Here is a 16,633-nt window from a genome sequence, read left to right on the forward strand (position 1 = left end):
TTACCCGGTAATTAGAATTTCAAGCTGTTGATAAAATAAAAAAGTATGGATTGTATGGACACATTAAATAAAAACCACTTTTCAACTATGATGTTTATTATAAAAACAATACATCAAAATGTATTAATAACTTAACGTTTGGTCAACCAAAAGTTACGCTTACGAACAATCTTAAACAATTAACGGGCAGAGCCAGGGAATAAACTATGTACCTATTATAAAAATAATATTAAAAGTACAAAAATGGCTATAACAAAATTCTGAACAACCATCTAGAGTAGTTAGTTTTTGTCGAAAATCCTTAAATTAAATATAAAAAACTATTTTGTTGTTTTTCTATAAAATTATACTCTTATTATAAGAGATATCTAAGTTTGTGAAAAAAATTATATACCTACTTCAGTATTCAATTTTCTTTTGTATTATTAGTGTCACTTCCACACCAGTGGAATTTTCGATCGGTTTTCGCATGAAAACGCTACTGCACTATATAAAACCGAGAAAAAAATCCGACAGTGTGTGCGCAGTTGTTATTACACTAAAACAGACTATGAATAAATATCATCTTCTAAAACTAAACTATCACTTGTCTCTTAATTTATTATAAGGAAAGTCGAAAATTATCACTTCAGGTTAATATCATCATCACCCGATGGGTTGAGTGGTAATGAATGATTTATGGCATTAAGCAAATCATATGTATTTCCACAATCCTGACAATAAAACAAAAGACGATCAAATTTCAATATAAATAACTACCAATACTTTTTAAAGTGAGCATTCACAACGTTATAATCTTTCTTTTGGTGCAAAAACTTCATTTCATCCAAATCCTTCAGTATGAAGACATCTCTTGTTTGTCTTTTATCTCTTTTCACCTTCCGTCCTTGCATCTGGTGGAAAGGCATAGGATTCCGAGGAAGTTTCGGGTTGTATTTCCTCAATCTCTTCTTCTGTGGTGGAGTGGTCGTCTCATCTTTGCGCATTGATAAGTCTTCTTGTGGCAAATTATCGTATTCAACCTTCGGCATCACCGTAGGAAAGCTTGTCATCTTTATAATGTACAACTTCTTTAGCTTGTTCTTGTTCTTCTTTATAATCTTCTGTATTGTCCTTCTTGGTGATTTCTTCAAAGTTTTTCTTCTCAACTTTCTGTCTTCGTAGTATTTGTTCAAGGCTGGTAGACGGATCATGTTTTCTGCTTTGTCAATGTATGTCATGTTGTGGGTTGACTGGAAAACAAACATCTCAAATTAGTACGAGATTTATTTTTAAATTTTGTAAATTAGAAGCGTATAAAAAATACACCTGAAAAATTCCAAACTTTGAAGTTTCTTCGAACCAGTTAAAAACTCCAAGAAATCAATTAAAAACAAAACTTTGTTATGCAAAGGCCTCCTCTAATTAATTTCGATAAATCTTGTTCCCTTGGAGACTACTAATTAGACGATTATTAAGGAAGGATTAATTTTGGAAAATTTTGGGACCGATGTAATGCTTGCTAATTAGGACCCCTTAACTAAGCTGGGAAACGAAGACATATTTTATGTAAGTATATAACCTAAACTAAATTGTTTTATGCAAGCTCAGGCCAGATTCCTCATGCTTTGGGGTCCACGAAGATATTCCAAATATGTTCTCGTCAAAGAACTAGAATCTAGGTTTTGCGACTGACTGACACTTTTTGGACCACCTTTGACATAAGTAGTCCTTACTTACAAGAATGCTAACACGTTTAACATAGTAAAGAAGGAATACTAACGGTGAGTTTAACCAATTAACTACAACGATAGCCAACCATTTCCAGTTGTCAAATCGCCAAAAGAATACGTTTAAGACAATAATTGGTAATCGTTAATAGTTAAATGGTGCAACTGGTGGGTGCAAGTGTCGAAAAATCAGAATCGAAATCCAAAATAACAAAATAGTTGACAGGCAAGCAACAAAACCAAACGTTGAAGAAATAACCACCTCAAGTGCAGTAAAGAATTCTTTTCAGAAAAGTGTGCTGCATAAAAAATATGCGAAAAAACAAAAAATTGAACGTTTAAACCAAGATAAATGAAGTACTTGCTTCCACGGGATGCAAGTAAAATTACCAGCAGAAACCCGTTATGAATAGAGACATAGTACACACACAAAGTTCAGTACAACTTAGTTTTATTGAAAGATGATACTTATAAGAGAGACAATCGAAGTGGTAACTTCAGATGAGCAACATTAAATGAAAACAAGAATAGAGCACGTGCTAACCAAAGCATAAGTATCTTAAACTCAGAAGGGGTGCAAACAATATGTACAATTCAAAATATTATTACGCGTTTACGAGGTTTCCAGAAGTGCTGTTTCCAAAGCTTGGAACCCGATGTTGATTTGAACACCCCCTATGAGAAAAAGAGTGCGAAAGATAAGGTTAATAACAGCCATGCAGCAAAGGCTGAGTTGTACCATCTAAATATAACGATATCCAAACCATAACCAGCCGTCAATTTGCCTCAAATCAGTCATATTGTTCGCAATTCTACATTATCTTCGCATGCTACTTCTATTATTGTGTATATCAATACATACAAACTGTAATACCATACTATTTTTAAAACAGTAAACATGGAGTTTCTTGCCCGTTCTTCTCCATAGGAAGCTACTTTTGGCATGGGCCACTAGAATCAAACTTATTAATATTTTTGACGTTCATAAGTGCTTTTAAAGGCCTAAATCAAATAAATGATTTGACTTTGAAATCGGCGTTTTTGACCAATGAGCTGGTTACGGTTATGGTTATAGTTAAATGGTGCAACCTGGTTATTGGTATAAAATTAATATTTACCGTGTTTACGTATTTATCATCTTCAGCTGTCAGCGCGTTTTCATTCGCATGTTTTGATAAGTTCTGAAATATAAGAAAATATTCAAGTATTTAATTAACACGCTTTTATTAGGTCGACCTATAATGTACTTAACTATGTAATAGAATCTAAGGTTATTAATTTATCCCCAGCAGGGCCCAGTAGGGCCAAGGCCTGCCGAGGCTGCGGAATTGTTCGAAAGAGTTACCGCGGCCCTGATACATAAAAGGCCTACGACAAAACACGACGGTTTTTAGTCAGTAAGAGTCTGACACTCCCTTACCGCTGCTAACCCACAGCGGGAGGGGATCATTTATCATTTAATGATTTTTGACATCGTTAAAAAAAGGTAATTAATTTATCCATCTTCAAAGAATCGTAGAGTCATGGAAACTGGTAGCTGCATGTAGATCTGATGACAATACAATAATATGGTACTGTCCAACTGATCTGATGATGGAGCCGGGTGATATGAAATGGAACTTCATGACAGAACATCGTATTATGGCTGTGTTTGGACTTTTTCTAAAAGTTTTGTAGTTATAATTAAAAGCGATTTTTAGGGTTCCGTACCCAAAGGGTAAAACGGGACCCTATTGTTTTCGCTCTTCTGTCCGTCCGTCCGTCCGTCTGTCACCAGGCTGAATCAATATATTTGTATTGAAGCTTGAGATGTACGAAATTGTTTCTCAGAATAATTTTCATCCTTGTCTACTGGGAATTATTCCGTACACACATACAAAAAAGTTACCCTTTCTCGATAAATAGGCTATCGAACACATACATTTTTTTTCACACGGTCAACCTGTTCTGGGAATAGTACGTTTAAACAAACAAAGCTTTTACAATATTATAGCATAGATAAATAATTAGTAAAAAACAGTAAAATATAGATATTTCCCGCAGTTTTACCAGCGTGGAATTTAGTAATATAAACATTTTCAAGAACCACTCAGAAAATTGACGGAATCAGTCCGATAGATAAATAGTATTAATAAATAAACGTAAACAGAAAAGCAGGATTAATAATAATTTGCTTTGAACAGAATTAGTATGATTTTTTTTGTGTTTATACTTTCACATTTTGGATGCATGAAATCCTTTTTTGATGCACAGCAATCTTAAACATTGTAACCCTTCTATGCAATCCGGTAAAAAGGATCTTTTTGTCAAAAGATGGAATGCCTTAATTGACAACGATTTTATAAAAAATATTCATTGAAATTATAAAAAAAACACTATCTTACCTGTTCACCAGCATGTAAAAAATTAATTAAAACAGACAAAATGATTAATTGTCGATACATCATAGGGACATCTAAACTTTCAAATGAATGGTGGACTACTAACGATGAACTTTTATAAACTATGGTAGTCGTTAACACGAGCTAACTGTCAACACCATTGTTTGAAGGTATGTTGTAAAATGGAAAAATAGGCATTAAACTAGCGGATACGATCCTTGTAGTCAGTTTTCTGGGGCCCATGGTTTTATTATACATTCACAGACTAAACATAGGTTATTAACTTGACACAGAAACATAGTCAGGAATGTCCATATATTGTTTACGTTGCCAACGGAAGTATTTAAAAAATATTTCATTAATCGAGAATTTAATCGAGTTGGGAAACGAGTGATCGATTCAAATCGATTTTAAATTAAATAAATAATATTTTTAGTTGAGTGTGTTCAAAAAATTTTGATGGATTGTTTTAGAAAAGTGTTTATATTGTTAAGTGATTTTCAGTGATTTGTGTCGAGTTTTATAACGAAAAATAATTTCAATTAATATTTAAGTGAGCTTGCAGAAAAAATCTTTCGTAATTCGGTGAAAAAATAGTTTACTGTAAAAGAGATTTTTAATAGCTAAACGCTGAGTGTAACACTTCTAAGAAAATAAAAAGTGTTTGTGAAAAACTAAATAACAAAACATTGAAAATATTTTTCGTGAAAAATAAGCGTTCTCGTGAAAACTGTTTTGATGTAATTTACTGAAATTACTTTGCAAGTTTGTTTATTTTGTAACTGAAAATTAAAAGTGTGATGGTGAAGAAAAACTGAAAAGTCCTATAACGTAATAGGTATATTTTTTCATAGTGGGACTACTTTAGATTTAAAAAAAATTGTGTTATAATGTCGTTTAGTTAAGAAATTGTTATGACAAGTTAAGCAGTCTTACAAATAATGTCTGTACCCTGAATCTACAATCAACAAAATGTTTTTCAAGGTAAGTTTGAAGGATTTTATCGCAAATCTCAAGTTTTAATATACATATAAGTACCATCGCTGTTGCGACGGTAACAACATTCCTAAGTTTTAATGTGCTTTTTAAGTATACTTATAAAGGAAACCTAGGATTATAGTCTGAAATCATGTACTTACTAAGTATATCTTAGACACCAATGGCTGATGAAAATGTGAAAGATAAACATCTTGAGGAAACCTGGACTATATAGTCTGAAATCACCAACCCTCATTGAGCAAGCGTGGTGATTATCGCTCAGTCCCTATCTATGTGAGAGGAGGCCTGTGCCCAACAGTGGAACGATAAAAAATGTTGATAATAATGGTGATCTTGAATCTGACATTCTTCATCAAGTCATTATCTGCCTAGCCTTTTCCCAACTATGTTTAGGTCGGCTTCCAGGCTATCCGGTGAGAACCATAAAATCAACTTCTTATGCCAACCTGACGAGTCCCATCTAATGTAACGACACTGTATATAAATATATAAGCATTAACAGCATTAACATATAGAGGTATAATAGAAATATTAATTTCTCTAATGAGTTAAAGTTTCTTTGAAAGAGAAACTTTCTAATTTCTAGAATTACAAGAGTTTGAAGTTTGTGTAGTATTGAAATTCGCACGTATTGGTCTTTATATAAATGATTCTGGTTTAATAACAGACGCTCGGGTCGGTAGATAAGGGTTAAGCTTTGCTTGCCAATGTTACTCAAACTGGTCATCAGATTTTTTAAAATAGTTCAGTGCAAGTTTCAGGGAGCTGTTACATAGGGTAGGCACTTTTCATCTGGGTTTATAAAGTAGTAGAAGCCACTGGAAGAAGTTGGTAAAGGCTATGCCTGATAATATGTGTGCGATATGTTTAGACCAATTTCTTTTGAGAAAGAATATCAAAAGGCTCAACAACATAATTGGGAAAAAAAGTTCCGAGGATGGTGAATATTAAAAGGCTGCAAAATAATGAAAGACCATAAAACTTAAGCCGAAACTTCTGCAGCATGAAGACCGTATATATTATGAATGGAAGGAGAAAACATGCTGCGCCGACCCCAAATAAAATTAAGATAAGGGCAGGAGGATGATGATGCAAAATAATGAAAGAGCAATTTATAGCATGCTTCTCGGAATAAGACAGAAGAGGTATTAGTTTGTTTGGTTTAAACGCACAATTAGATGTCAAAAAGTACATTCAAAAGGAAAGGCAGATATTAATGTGATTAAAAACGGCTAGTGAGATGATGAAAATGAGGTGATGAGAAATGTTAACAACAATCAGCAACGCGATAGGAACCAAATCAAAACAGTTTCAACAATAATCAATATTTTGAAGAGTTTTCTTCGTTTTTGAGCAAACATCGCAAGATTGCGAATATTTTGTGAAATGAAAAGAAAAACCTAACCTAATTACCGGCTAATCGGCAAAGAAAATCAAAGAGTTACCTACCTTATCACAAATCATAACAAATCTATGTGTATGGAATTCTGGGTATCAATAACAGATTTCTAAATATTTAGGTAAAGAGTTAAATTAAACGAATTCCTCGTAATTGAATAGCTTGTAATAAGTTTTAGATTTATACCCCTTACTAGATGTTAACTTGAGTTTGAGATTAAAAAAAAAAATCTTACATAATAAGTACCAGCCTGATCCTTTCTGTAGATTGCCTTTTTCGGTACAGCTAAAAGGGGACCCTATTACTAAAACTTTGCTGTCCGTTTATCCCTTTGTCAAGCGCTATTACAACACAAACTAACGACTAAAATAAAATCCTGTTCGTTAGTCTCACTAAAACTCGAGAATGGCTGGACCGATGTAGCTTATTATGGTTTCAAAATGTTTGTAGTCCAGGGGAGGTTTAAACGATACGAAGTTCGCTGGTTCAGCTAGTAAATATATAATTATTGTTTTCCAGGTGTTCTCTCTTCTCCTGGTGGTCACATTGAAGAGAGCACGATGTTCGCTGGTCATCGACAGCACGTCGCAGAGAGGTATCTACGTGTCGGACTACTGCCCCTCATCGCCGCACTGCAGAGAGGGGACCCATGTTATGTGCATGTATTATGACCCTGTGAGTAGACTTATCATTTTATGATTCCGTACCTTAAGGGTGAAACAGGACCCTAAAAGATAAAAAAGTCATTTATTCAAAGTAGGCAGGAAATCAGGACTTTTTTAAGGTCCAATTTACAAACAGACAGCCCCCAAAACGCCCGCCCTTCACCGCTTCTTATGTGTTTATGCTGGGAAAAAGAAGTGGTGGAACAAACTCTCCGGCAACATAATTCTGTCCGTATGGTTTGAAGAACCGTATACAAAATATTAGAAATAATGAAATTAATTGCATTGAACGTATGCTTTGTAATGCATTCAAAGTGCACCTTAAACAGTGGTTCTTTAGTATTCAGCTATTGTTTGAGTCAGAAATACTAGAACAATGGTATAGTTGACGTAATATCGCGTAACAGCTAGATGTGGTTCAACTACGACATTTCAGTACCTAGGTACATACAATTTTTTTTGTATCTAATTCATGGTTAACGTTTTAGCTAAGAAAGAAAATGTGGTCTCTAAGATAGCATCTATCTCCATGCTAGTTCCTTTAGATTTTACGTTCCAACGTAATCACCTGATATGACACACCATAAGTGCCGAACTTACGCGGCAGAAGTTCAGTTGCGCAATTTACGCGGGGCGCGGGCGGGGGCATGCCTGCCTCCCGCTGCTCGCCGCTCCCGATCTCCGTCGACAGTCGAACCGAACTTCGGTCGCGTATAATGTGTTTTCTACAGAATACGTTGCCGCCGAATTTCCGCTGAACTTACGCCCGACTGATGTTCGGCTGTACGCTATAACGTAATTTCGGCATAATGTGTCGCCAGTAATTCAAATAGCATTGCAGGCGTAATCATGCCGAACTTCCGTCGCGTATCCTCGGTATAGTGTGTTTAGACACTTAGATACAGGTTTACGTTCAGCTTAACGGCCTTTTGCAGGCGTTGCAAAAATGTGAGGGCTTATACTCTAGTTATTGCTAAATTACTGTCTATAAATATGTGTGCCTATATTCTAGACATAAACTTTTATCAAAACAGTAAGTTTTCGATTTGATGTGGTAGGTAGTATTAGGTGATTATGTTACATATTCATGTTGGTAGTTGGCAGTTGCTGATGTTATTTTATGAAGTAGTGATTTTAGATTTTTTTGTCGTTTTGAAGTCGTGGTGGCCTAGTGGGTAAAGGACCAACCTCAAGTATGAGGGCGCGGGGTCGATCCCAGGTCAGGCAAGTACCAATGCAACTTTTCTAAGTTTGTATGTACTTTCTAAGAATATCTTAGACACCATTGACTGTGTTTCGGATGGCACGTTAAACTGTAGGTCCCGGCTGTCAGTGAACATCCTTGGCAGTCGTTACGGGTAGTCAGAAGCCAGAAAGTCTGACACCAGTCTAACCAAGGGGTATCGGGTTGCCCGGGTTACTGGGTTGAGGAGGTCAGATAGGCAGTCGCTTCTTGTAAAGCACTGGTACTCAGCTGAATCCGGTTAGACTGGAAGCCGACCCCAACGTGATTGGGAAAAGGCTCGGAGGATGATGATTTTAGATTTTTTTATTTGTCTTTTTCGAAGTATTCTTTTATTGATCCCCCATTGATTTCAAAAGGACCGCTTGGAAGCCACTGTTCGACTGCACAAAAAAAACACACTACAAAGATTGAGTCGGCCGATAGTTGGTTTGTGCTCATAAATCAGTATGAAGATGAATGGAAGTACACACGTTCCAACGATTTGGTATTACTTCAGTATCAGACGGACTAAAATCTTTCATTGAATTCACGATTTTCTAAAAAAAACAAATGTTTCCCTACCAAGGGCAAGGCGACTAAATAAAAAACTTTGATTGAATTCACGATTTCCAAAAAAAAATATCCTACCAACGGATCGACAGTCGGCCGATCTAAAGTTTGTAGTGTTTAAAGTAAGCAATAACTTGGCTATCTATTGGTAGAAGAATTTTCAAAATCGATTCAGTAGATCCGGAGGTTTATCTCAGAAACTCATGTTTATTTAGGATATGATTTTCTGTCGGGACGGTTGACATAATATTTTTCCGATATACCTAATACCTACTTACTTACTAAATATAATGCAATATGAAGTAATAGGTAAATATTTAACTAAGATTACAACAACATTACACATACTTACTTATTTTCAAAATTAAAATACTATTAAACCAATTTATAAATAAAACTTACGTATTCAAATGTGTTTTTTAATCCCGCCTGCGTTCACGCCTTTTTGTAGGATAAAAACACAAAATGTCGGTCTGAAAATTCTAGTCAAAAATCGTACAAAAAATCTCTAGCAAAAAAAAAAGTTCTAGCAAAAGCCTGACGTGAGCGAGATATTGTCTGACTGATCACGTATTTATAACATCTAAAATTATTCCCCCTCCTTTTCCCATATAATTTTATTTAGGATCAAAGCAGCGTGCGACGTTTTTTCGCCCCCATGATACATACAACTTATTTTTATCGATGACAATCAATACATGTATTGTCCCTTATTTATTCAATTATCGCTAAAAGAGACGAAGATCTTTCTGCTTAATCATTATCAGCCCTTTTATCGTCCCACTGCTGGACACACTAGATGTCTTGGGCCTAGCCTGACCTGGTATCGAACCGACCCATTCGTACTTGAGGTTGCTTCTTTACCCACTACACCACGAAATTTTGATATTACCTAACTAAATTATTTAATACACCTTACTTCCTTTCTTTTTATACCTATATAATTATTTGGGATTTCAGTGTATTTTTCCCTGAATATTTAAACAATATCAATGACAATCACCCAATTCCTTTATTGTTTATTAATAATAAAACAGTGTGGGAAGATCACACAAATATGACCGAGGCTAATTTGGTTCAAGTAAACATGATATTTTGTCTTCGGAGAAAATAACCGAAGAATTATGAGATTCGAGCTATCTACCTCTACATACAAATACGTCACACACGTAATATTAAGGTGCATCTACACGGTGCAAGTAGCTTGCGCATGTTGAGGCACATGCGCAGGTTACATGCATTTTGAATAACGTGCGGATCCAGCGACTCTCGCATGTGCTAAAGCAAAATAACCACCCGCGTGCTCTTGTCACTTGTCACTTGTGCATGATATATTTAAATTGATAGTTAATAAGGTTATATACACACGGCCCCGCGTTCCACCACGGTAGGCAAAGAAAGTTCATGCTTTTCTAGCTTCTATGAAATCTACAACCTATGATTTATACACCAAAACCTTCCGGAAAAACGCGCGGTTTCCCGGTGATTAACCTGCGAGGGAATTTCCTTGCGTGTCAAGAAGGATATTTAAAAATGTCGTGTGCAAATCCAAGCATTTTATTATTTATTCATAGATCATAGATAACATCTCTTTAAACATAGCCACCTTTTAGACCCAATTGATAATATTATCCGCCATACCCTCAGCTCCATTCTCAATGTGGCCCTGGACGACCGAGCCTGGCAACAAGCCATCCCATCCCATTACCCATCCGGATGGGAGGTCTCGGCGTCCGCAAAATTACCAGTATTAGTTTACCGGCATTCATATCCTCGGTTCACGGCACCGAGAAATTAGCCAGAAATATTCTTGCTTCAACACTGGTTGATTTTGAGGTGCCACATATAGCTGAGGCTATGGATGCATGGAAAATTACTTGCCCGAGTGAAAATCTACCCACCAACCCGTCTTCCCAGAGACAGTGGGATGAGCCGCTCTGCAGAGTAACCCGGAATAATTTAATAGAAACGGCAATTACTCCTGCTGACCGAGCGCGCCTACCGGCTGTGGGTAGATGGGAGTCGGGACTTTGGCTGCAGGCACTACCGTAGTCAAACATTGGCACCATGTTTGACGACACAACTTTCCGCCTCGCTACCTGTTTACGTTTAGGAGCACCGTGCTGCTCCCCTCATCGCTGCCACTGTGTTGAGGCTGTCACCAGCCTCGGACACCACGGCCTGTCGTGCAGCCGTACTGCGGGCCGTATTGCGCGGCACGCAAATATCAACGACATTATACGTCGGGCTGCCAGCTGTACTGGATCCAAACGGCTTGGCGCGCGACGACGGTAAGAGACCAGACGGCATGTCTTTATTCCCTTGGAAGATGGGTAGGCCTTTAGTATGGGACGCAACCTGCGTCGATACTCTTGCGCCATCCCATCTTCCAAGTTCTGCGTGCTGTGCTGCTGGTTGCTGTGCTTCTCGTGACCAAAAGGCTGGCTATTACCTCGGACAAAGGATCAGCATGGCCATCCAACGAGGTAATGCTGCCAGCCTCTTGGGTACGCTCCCAGTTGACAGCGATGGGGATGAATTTTTTGACGCCTTTTAGATATAGTGTTTTTTTTTTGTTGTTTTACTAGGATAGTTTTTTTGTGTTGTAAATATCCGTGTATATAACTATGTAAATTAACCAATTAAATAACTTCTAAATAACATAAAACAATATAAGCTTACTTAATAATACCATTGAACCAATTGAATTAGGTGAAAACAATTTAAATGCAAACATTTTGAATTTAAATGAAGTAAAATAAAAAAATCATAGTTTACCGATAACAGTTAGGTAATTGTGTTACAATAAAGACAAATCGCATCCTGACTTTAAGTCATTCCACAAATGGATTGACCGGCAATTTCCATCTAACAAGCCAGAGTAACAATATTAATGCTTTACCAAGCCATACGGTTGGTACGCTCAATTTGCAGCGAGCGGTCACGATAATTTCAAATGCATTTAGTTCTCGATTGCAACCACAGAGAATGAAACGACTAGCGGAGATGGCAAAACGCAAAATCTCCTAAGAAAGAATACTAATAGTAATAGTATTTATTTTTAAATGTTTTTTTTACTTTTTTTATATAATCTAATATTTAAAAATATAAATAATATGTTGAAAGATCAATAAATGCACTATAGTATTTATTTGTCAGAATAATGTTACAAAAGATCCTTAATTGATTACATGTCCCAATTATTCTACCGTTTTCGGTGTAAAAATATTTATAAACTACGGATTATACAAATGATTTAAAAAAAAAGTAAAATAAAACAAAATTTTACAAAATTACATAATATTAAAAAAAATACAAATTATATAAATTTAAATTGAAGGTCAATCTTTATAATTTAGAAAATCATTTCATCATCATCACACATCATCAGCCTATCGCAGTCCACTGCTGGACATAGGCCTCTCCAAGTGCACGCCACTGAGATCGATTTTCGGCTGCAAAGAAAATCATTTACTGAATAAAAACATTTGTCCAAGAGCCATGAAAACATTCGTCTTTTAAATTTATTAAATGCAAGCATTCTCAATTCTGTAGGAAGTTTATTAAAAATTTTAATTGCCATGCACTGCTATACAAGGTGTTGATTTGCATTTGTGCCATAATTCAGGAGGAGGACATACAATACGTAAATAATCGATTGGAATTACAGTAGATGGGAAATAACTAATATGCACTGCTTTTTTTGTCATTGTAATGTCGTGTTATTTCCGAGTAATCCAATTTTATGAATGAATTTATGAATGATCGTTGCGTATGCTTTGTGTTTGCGTTTGTGTGAGGGTGCAGCACGGTTTTAACGCCAGTAACATAAGCGCCAAGTTAAAATAAGGCTAGATGACATTTACGGAATTCCGAAAAAAAATTACAGAAAAAAAATCACGTACAGTCAGCATCAAAAGTAGCTGTACAAAACAAAATTTTCGAAACTGCTGAACACCGTGTCACCGATAATTACTATAGTACTCATCTACTTCTGTAGTTTAGGATGATAAGTAAATTATATACTCTTATGTATTTTCAAGAAATTAGGACTATTTAATATGTTAGACACTTTTGAAAATGTTGATTTGTTCAGCTACTTTTGATGCTGACTGTACCAATTTTTTTATTGATTCGGGTCGAGAATCATTAGCATAATTACCTCCTTGAATATGGCACGGATGCAAATCAACAGCTTGTATAAATGTAATCTCTGAGAAGGTACCTGCAACTTCCCATGATTGTTCTTATGTAGCCGTACTGAGTTGTGCTCTTTCAATGGGAACAAGGAAGAGTATTTTTTCACAAATATGCAAATTTCAAAAATATATAAACATGGAAGTTGCAGGATTTTTAATCCTACATATATTATAAACGTGAATGTTTGTGAGAATGTATGGATGTATGTTTGTTATTCTTTCTCGCAAAAACGGCTGGACCGATTTGGTTGAAATTTGGTATGTAGATAGGTTATACCCTGGATTAACATATAGGCTACTTTTTATCCCGGTCAACAGGGATAAACCGTATTTTTATTAATATTTTGTTAAATCAGTAGGTATAGACGGCCTCTTTTGAGTTTTGCTGTTTCTTTTTCTGAATCCTGTATTTTTTTGTTTTTAGGGTTCCGTACCCAAAGGATAAAACGGGACTCTATTGTTTTCGCTCCTCTGTCTGTCCGTCCGTCCGTCTGTCCGTCCGTCTGTCACCAGGCTGCATCTAAGGAACCGTGATAGTTAGAGAAAAAAATTTTCACAGATGATGTATTTTTATTGACGCTATAACAACAAATACTGAAAACTAGAATGTAATAAATATTTTGGGGTGCTCCGATACAACAAACGTGATTTTTTTGTCAATTTATAAATAATGGTACGGAACCCTTCGTGCGCGAGTCTGACTCACACTTGGCCGGTTTTTTTTATTAGTACGCAGATGTCAATCCTTTTGTCATTTATGCTGTCATAGATTTAGAAACCCACTACCGTTTGATAGATAGGCAATAGGTGACACATAATTTTATGCGATAAGAGGCCAAAAACTGACCACTGTAGAGGCATGTAGCTGGCCCCCGAATGTGTAAAAGACAAATTTTTGTAACAAAACAAGCGATACTTTGAAAAATGTTTAACATTTTCTATGAATTGATTCCAAAAATTAAGAAACGCTATAAATACTAATACGTAACTCTAAATACTATAACTTCTACATAAAAAAGTGTGTTTCGTTTTTGGCTTCACCAGAAATCACATAATGGTCGATCTATCTACTGTTATCTATATCTATTGACAAATATGGCTATCATACTGCGCTTTGTCTGTCAGGGCCATTGGAATTTAACGAAATTCTCCATAATCCGAATTTTGCGGATATATGTTGTCGATTCAAAATCAATATTTCTTTATGTTTTGTTATTCACACCTATAAGGTTTCGATCGAGTACTCCTTGACAAAATCTTACTTTTTATATTATAAATGTCAAAGTTTGTGAGAATGTATGGATGTAAGTTTGTTATTCAATCACGCAAAAACGGCTGGACAGATTTGATTCAAATTTGGTATGTAGATAGGTGATGATACCCTGGATTAACATATAGGCTACTTTTTATCCCGGTCAACAGGGGTAAAATTATTCAGCCACGGTCAAAGCGGCTCCATCTGTGGTATATAAAATACAACAAATTTGACATTAATTAATTATCATGTAAAGTCATAGATGGAGTTGTGCATTTTTTTATAAACAAATTGAGCTGGGGTTTTATTTTAGCTTATCTTCCATTAATGTGGAGGCTTAAAAGCAACTTACGTTAAATGAGTAGTATTAAGTAGACCTTAAATATTTTTTGTATGGTGCAAAACATGTAACGCTTATGGATCCTAAAAGAAAGGATAAAGATATGTCTCTCGCAAGCGCTGCTAAGCGTGAGTTAAGTTTCTGTAGCTTTAGAAACAAGCCCAGACGCAAAGTGCACATTAAAGAAATGAGAGCTTCCTCGATTGAATATCACACGCACGTAAAATGCTTTATCGCCCCTGAAAACGTACAAATTACGCGTCGCATACCAGAGACATATGTATGTACTTACTTTCAACTTCTGATCACAAATACACTGTTCTCCATTATGAATAGTCACAATCAGACCCGAGCTGAGTCTAAAAAAACACCTTTTATATATCTACGTTTACATCATTGATAACATTCAGTTACAAAGACTTGCTATAAAACGTGTTTTCGCTAAATGTACTATTATTTTTTTGAAAACATTTATTCCCAACTCTGATCTCATGGACATGGTTTCCGACTATCACCTCTGTGTGGACTGTGCGAACTATCGGACCCGGCCCAGGTTTAATCCATGGTCTGGGGCGAGAAGAAATGGGATGAAAAAGAATGAGGCGGCGGAACGATTGAAAATTCCCACTGCGGTAAGAAACCACGGGAGCCGATTCCCGGCCACCATAGGCGTGGGCGATGAGTTTTGAGTGGGTCGTCGACCATCCGGCTCCTAGGAGACCCGTGTCTAACGTGCCCATGTCAGCGATGCGCGTTATTTCACGCGCCCCTTCAGGAGATTCTGCAAACCCCAGTGAGGCCCACCAGAGCCAAAGCCTAACACTCCCTCACGCTGCACCCAATGCTGCACTGCTCAATGCACAGAAGACTGCATTCTCTAATGAAAAGTCAAACTAATGGCTGAGATAACGTAACTTTCCAGGATGCCATGCAACGTGTTGCACATACCCTGGCCTTTGGGAGCTTGGTAATCCTTTTCTCCACCTTCACAAAAACACATAGGAAGTGGTGAAGGGGTTTTGGGGGCTGCCTTTGGTTATGCTGAATTATCAGCCTAATTTGAAGAAACTTTTTACATCAATTCTGGAGAAGCTACATAATTATTAGCCTGTACACCAGCCTTACTTTTGCTGGCTGCAAAGAAGTGACAAATTGCGAGAGCACATTTTGAAAAATAACTGCAGGCTTCAAGTACGAACACATGAATTGGACTCTCACAGATATTGGCCTGTTCGTGAACTAATTCAAACATTTCGGTGGAATCCCAACTTAACATAGTGAGTGAGTGCACAGAAAATCCTCAAGTGTTTCCCCCTGTAGTGAAACTATGCGCCTGCCTGATGACTATGTCATCTTCCACCCAGCTATTCCCCAATTATGTGGTTGTTGGCTTCCAGTCAAACCGAATCTGTTTGAGTACCAATAGTTTATTTGGAGTGACTACCTACATGATCTCCTCAACCCAGTGAACTGTCAAACAATCATACCATGGACACCACGTTATCCATGGTATGATTGTTTGACAGACTTTCTGGCTTCTGATAACATGCAGTTGCTGCAGAAAATGTACAAATGACAGCTTTATCAGACCTTTGTATCCTGTGAGAATTACTCACGCCCCATACTTACGTAATCATTTTCCAAATCAGTTGACTAGGTCCAGAGATTTACACAACGTCACAAACTTTACTTCGTTCATTTAAATATAACGGTCACACATGAGAGACGACGGCAGATAGAAGAGTATGGAAGGAGAAAAACATATTGACGACCCCTAATAAAATTGGGATAAGGGCAGGGGGATGATGATGATGATAAATGGCCACACATAATTATACCGGATAAATATGTAGTATTTTGACAATTCTATATTGCCCACGCAGACGAAGTC

The 16,633-nt window shown here is 36.5% G+C and overlaps 2 protein-coding genes across 2 annotated transcripts in view; one reads left to right on the top strand and one right to left on the bottom strand.

Annotated features, from left to right (window-relative positions):
* Window positions 1-160: 160 nt before the first annotated feature.
* Window positions 161-4,187, bottom strand: LOC110382701 (uncharacterized). Its single transcript, XM_021343370.3, has 3 exons — window positions 4,094-4,187; window positions 2,828-2,890; window positions 161-1,232 (listed from the first exon to the last, which is right to left on the bottom strand). Exons 1-3 carry the CDS (start codon window positions 4,154-4,156, stop codon window positions 756-758), a joined length of 603 nt encoding a protein of 200 aa, XP_021199045.1. The 5' UTR covers window positions 4,157-4,187; the 3' UTR covers window positions 161-755.
* A 127-nt stretch (window positions 4,188-4,314) lies between these two features.
* The window catches only part of LOC110381105 (titin homolog), a 30,800-nt gene continuing 18,481 nt past the window's right edge, over window positions 4,315-16,633 (top strand). Inside the window, exons 1-2 of the mRNA XM_064040047.1 lie at window positions 4,315-5,074; window positions 7,008-7,163. Coding sequence (XP_063896117.1) covers window positions 5,063-5,074; window positions 7,008-7,163 — 168 coding nt within the window. The 5' untranslated portion in view covers window positions 4,315-5,062. The remainder of the gene's footprint in view (window positions 5,075-7,007; window positions 7,164-16,633) is intronic.

The sequence above is a fragment of the Helicoverpa armigera genome, chromosome 21 (genome assembly GCF_030705265.1).
Source record: "Helicoverpa armigera isolate CAAS_96S chromosome 21, ASM3070526v1, whole genome shotgun sequence".
NCBI lineage: Eukaryota > Metazoa > Arthropoda > Insecta > Lepidoptera > Noctuidae > Helicoverpa > Helicoverpa armigera.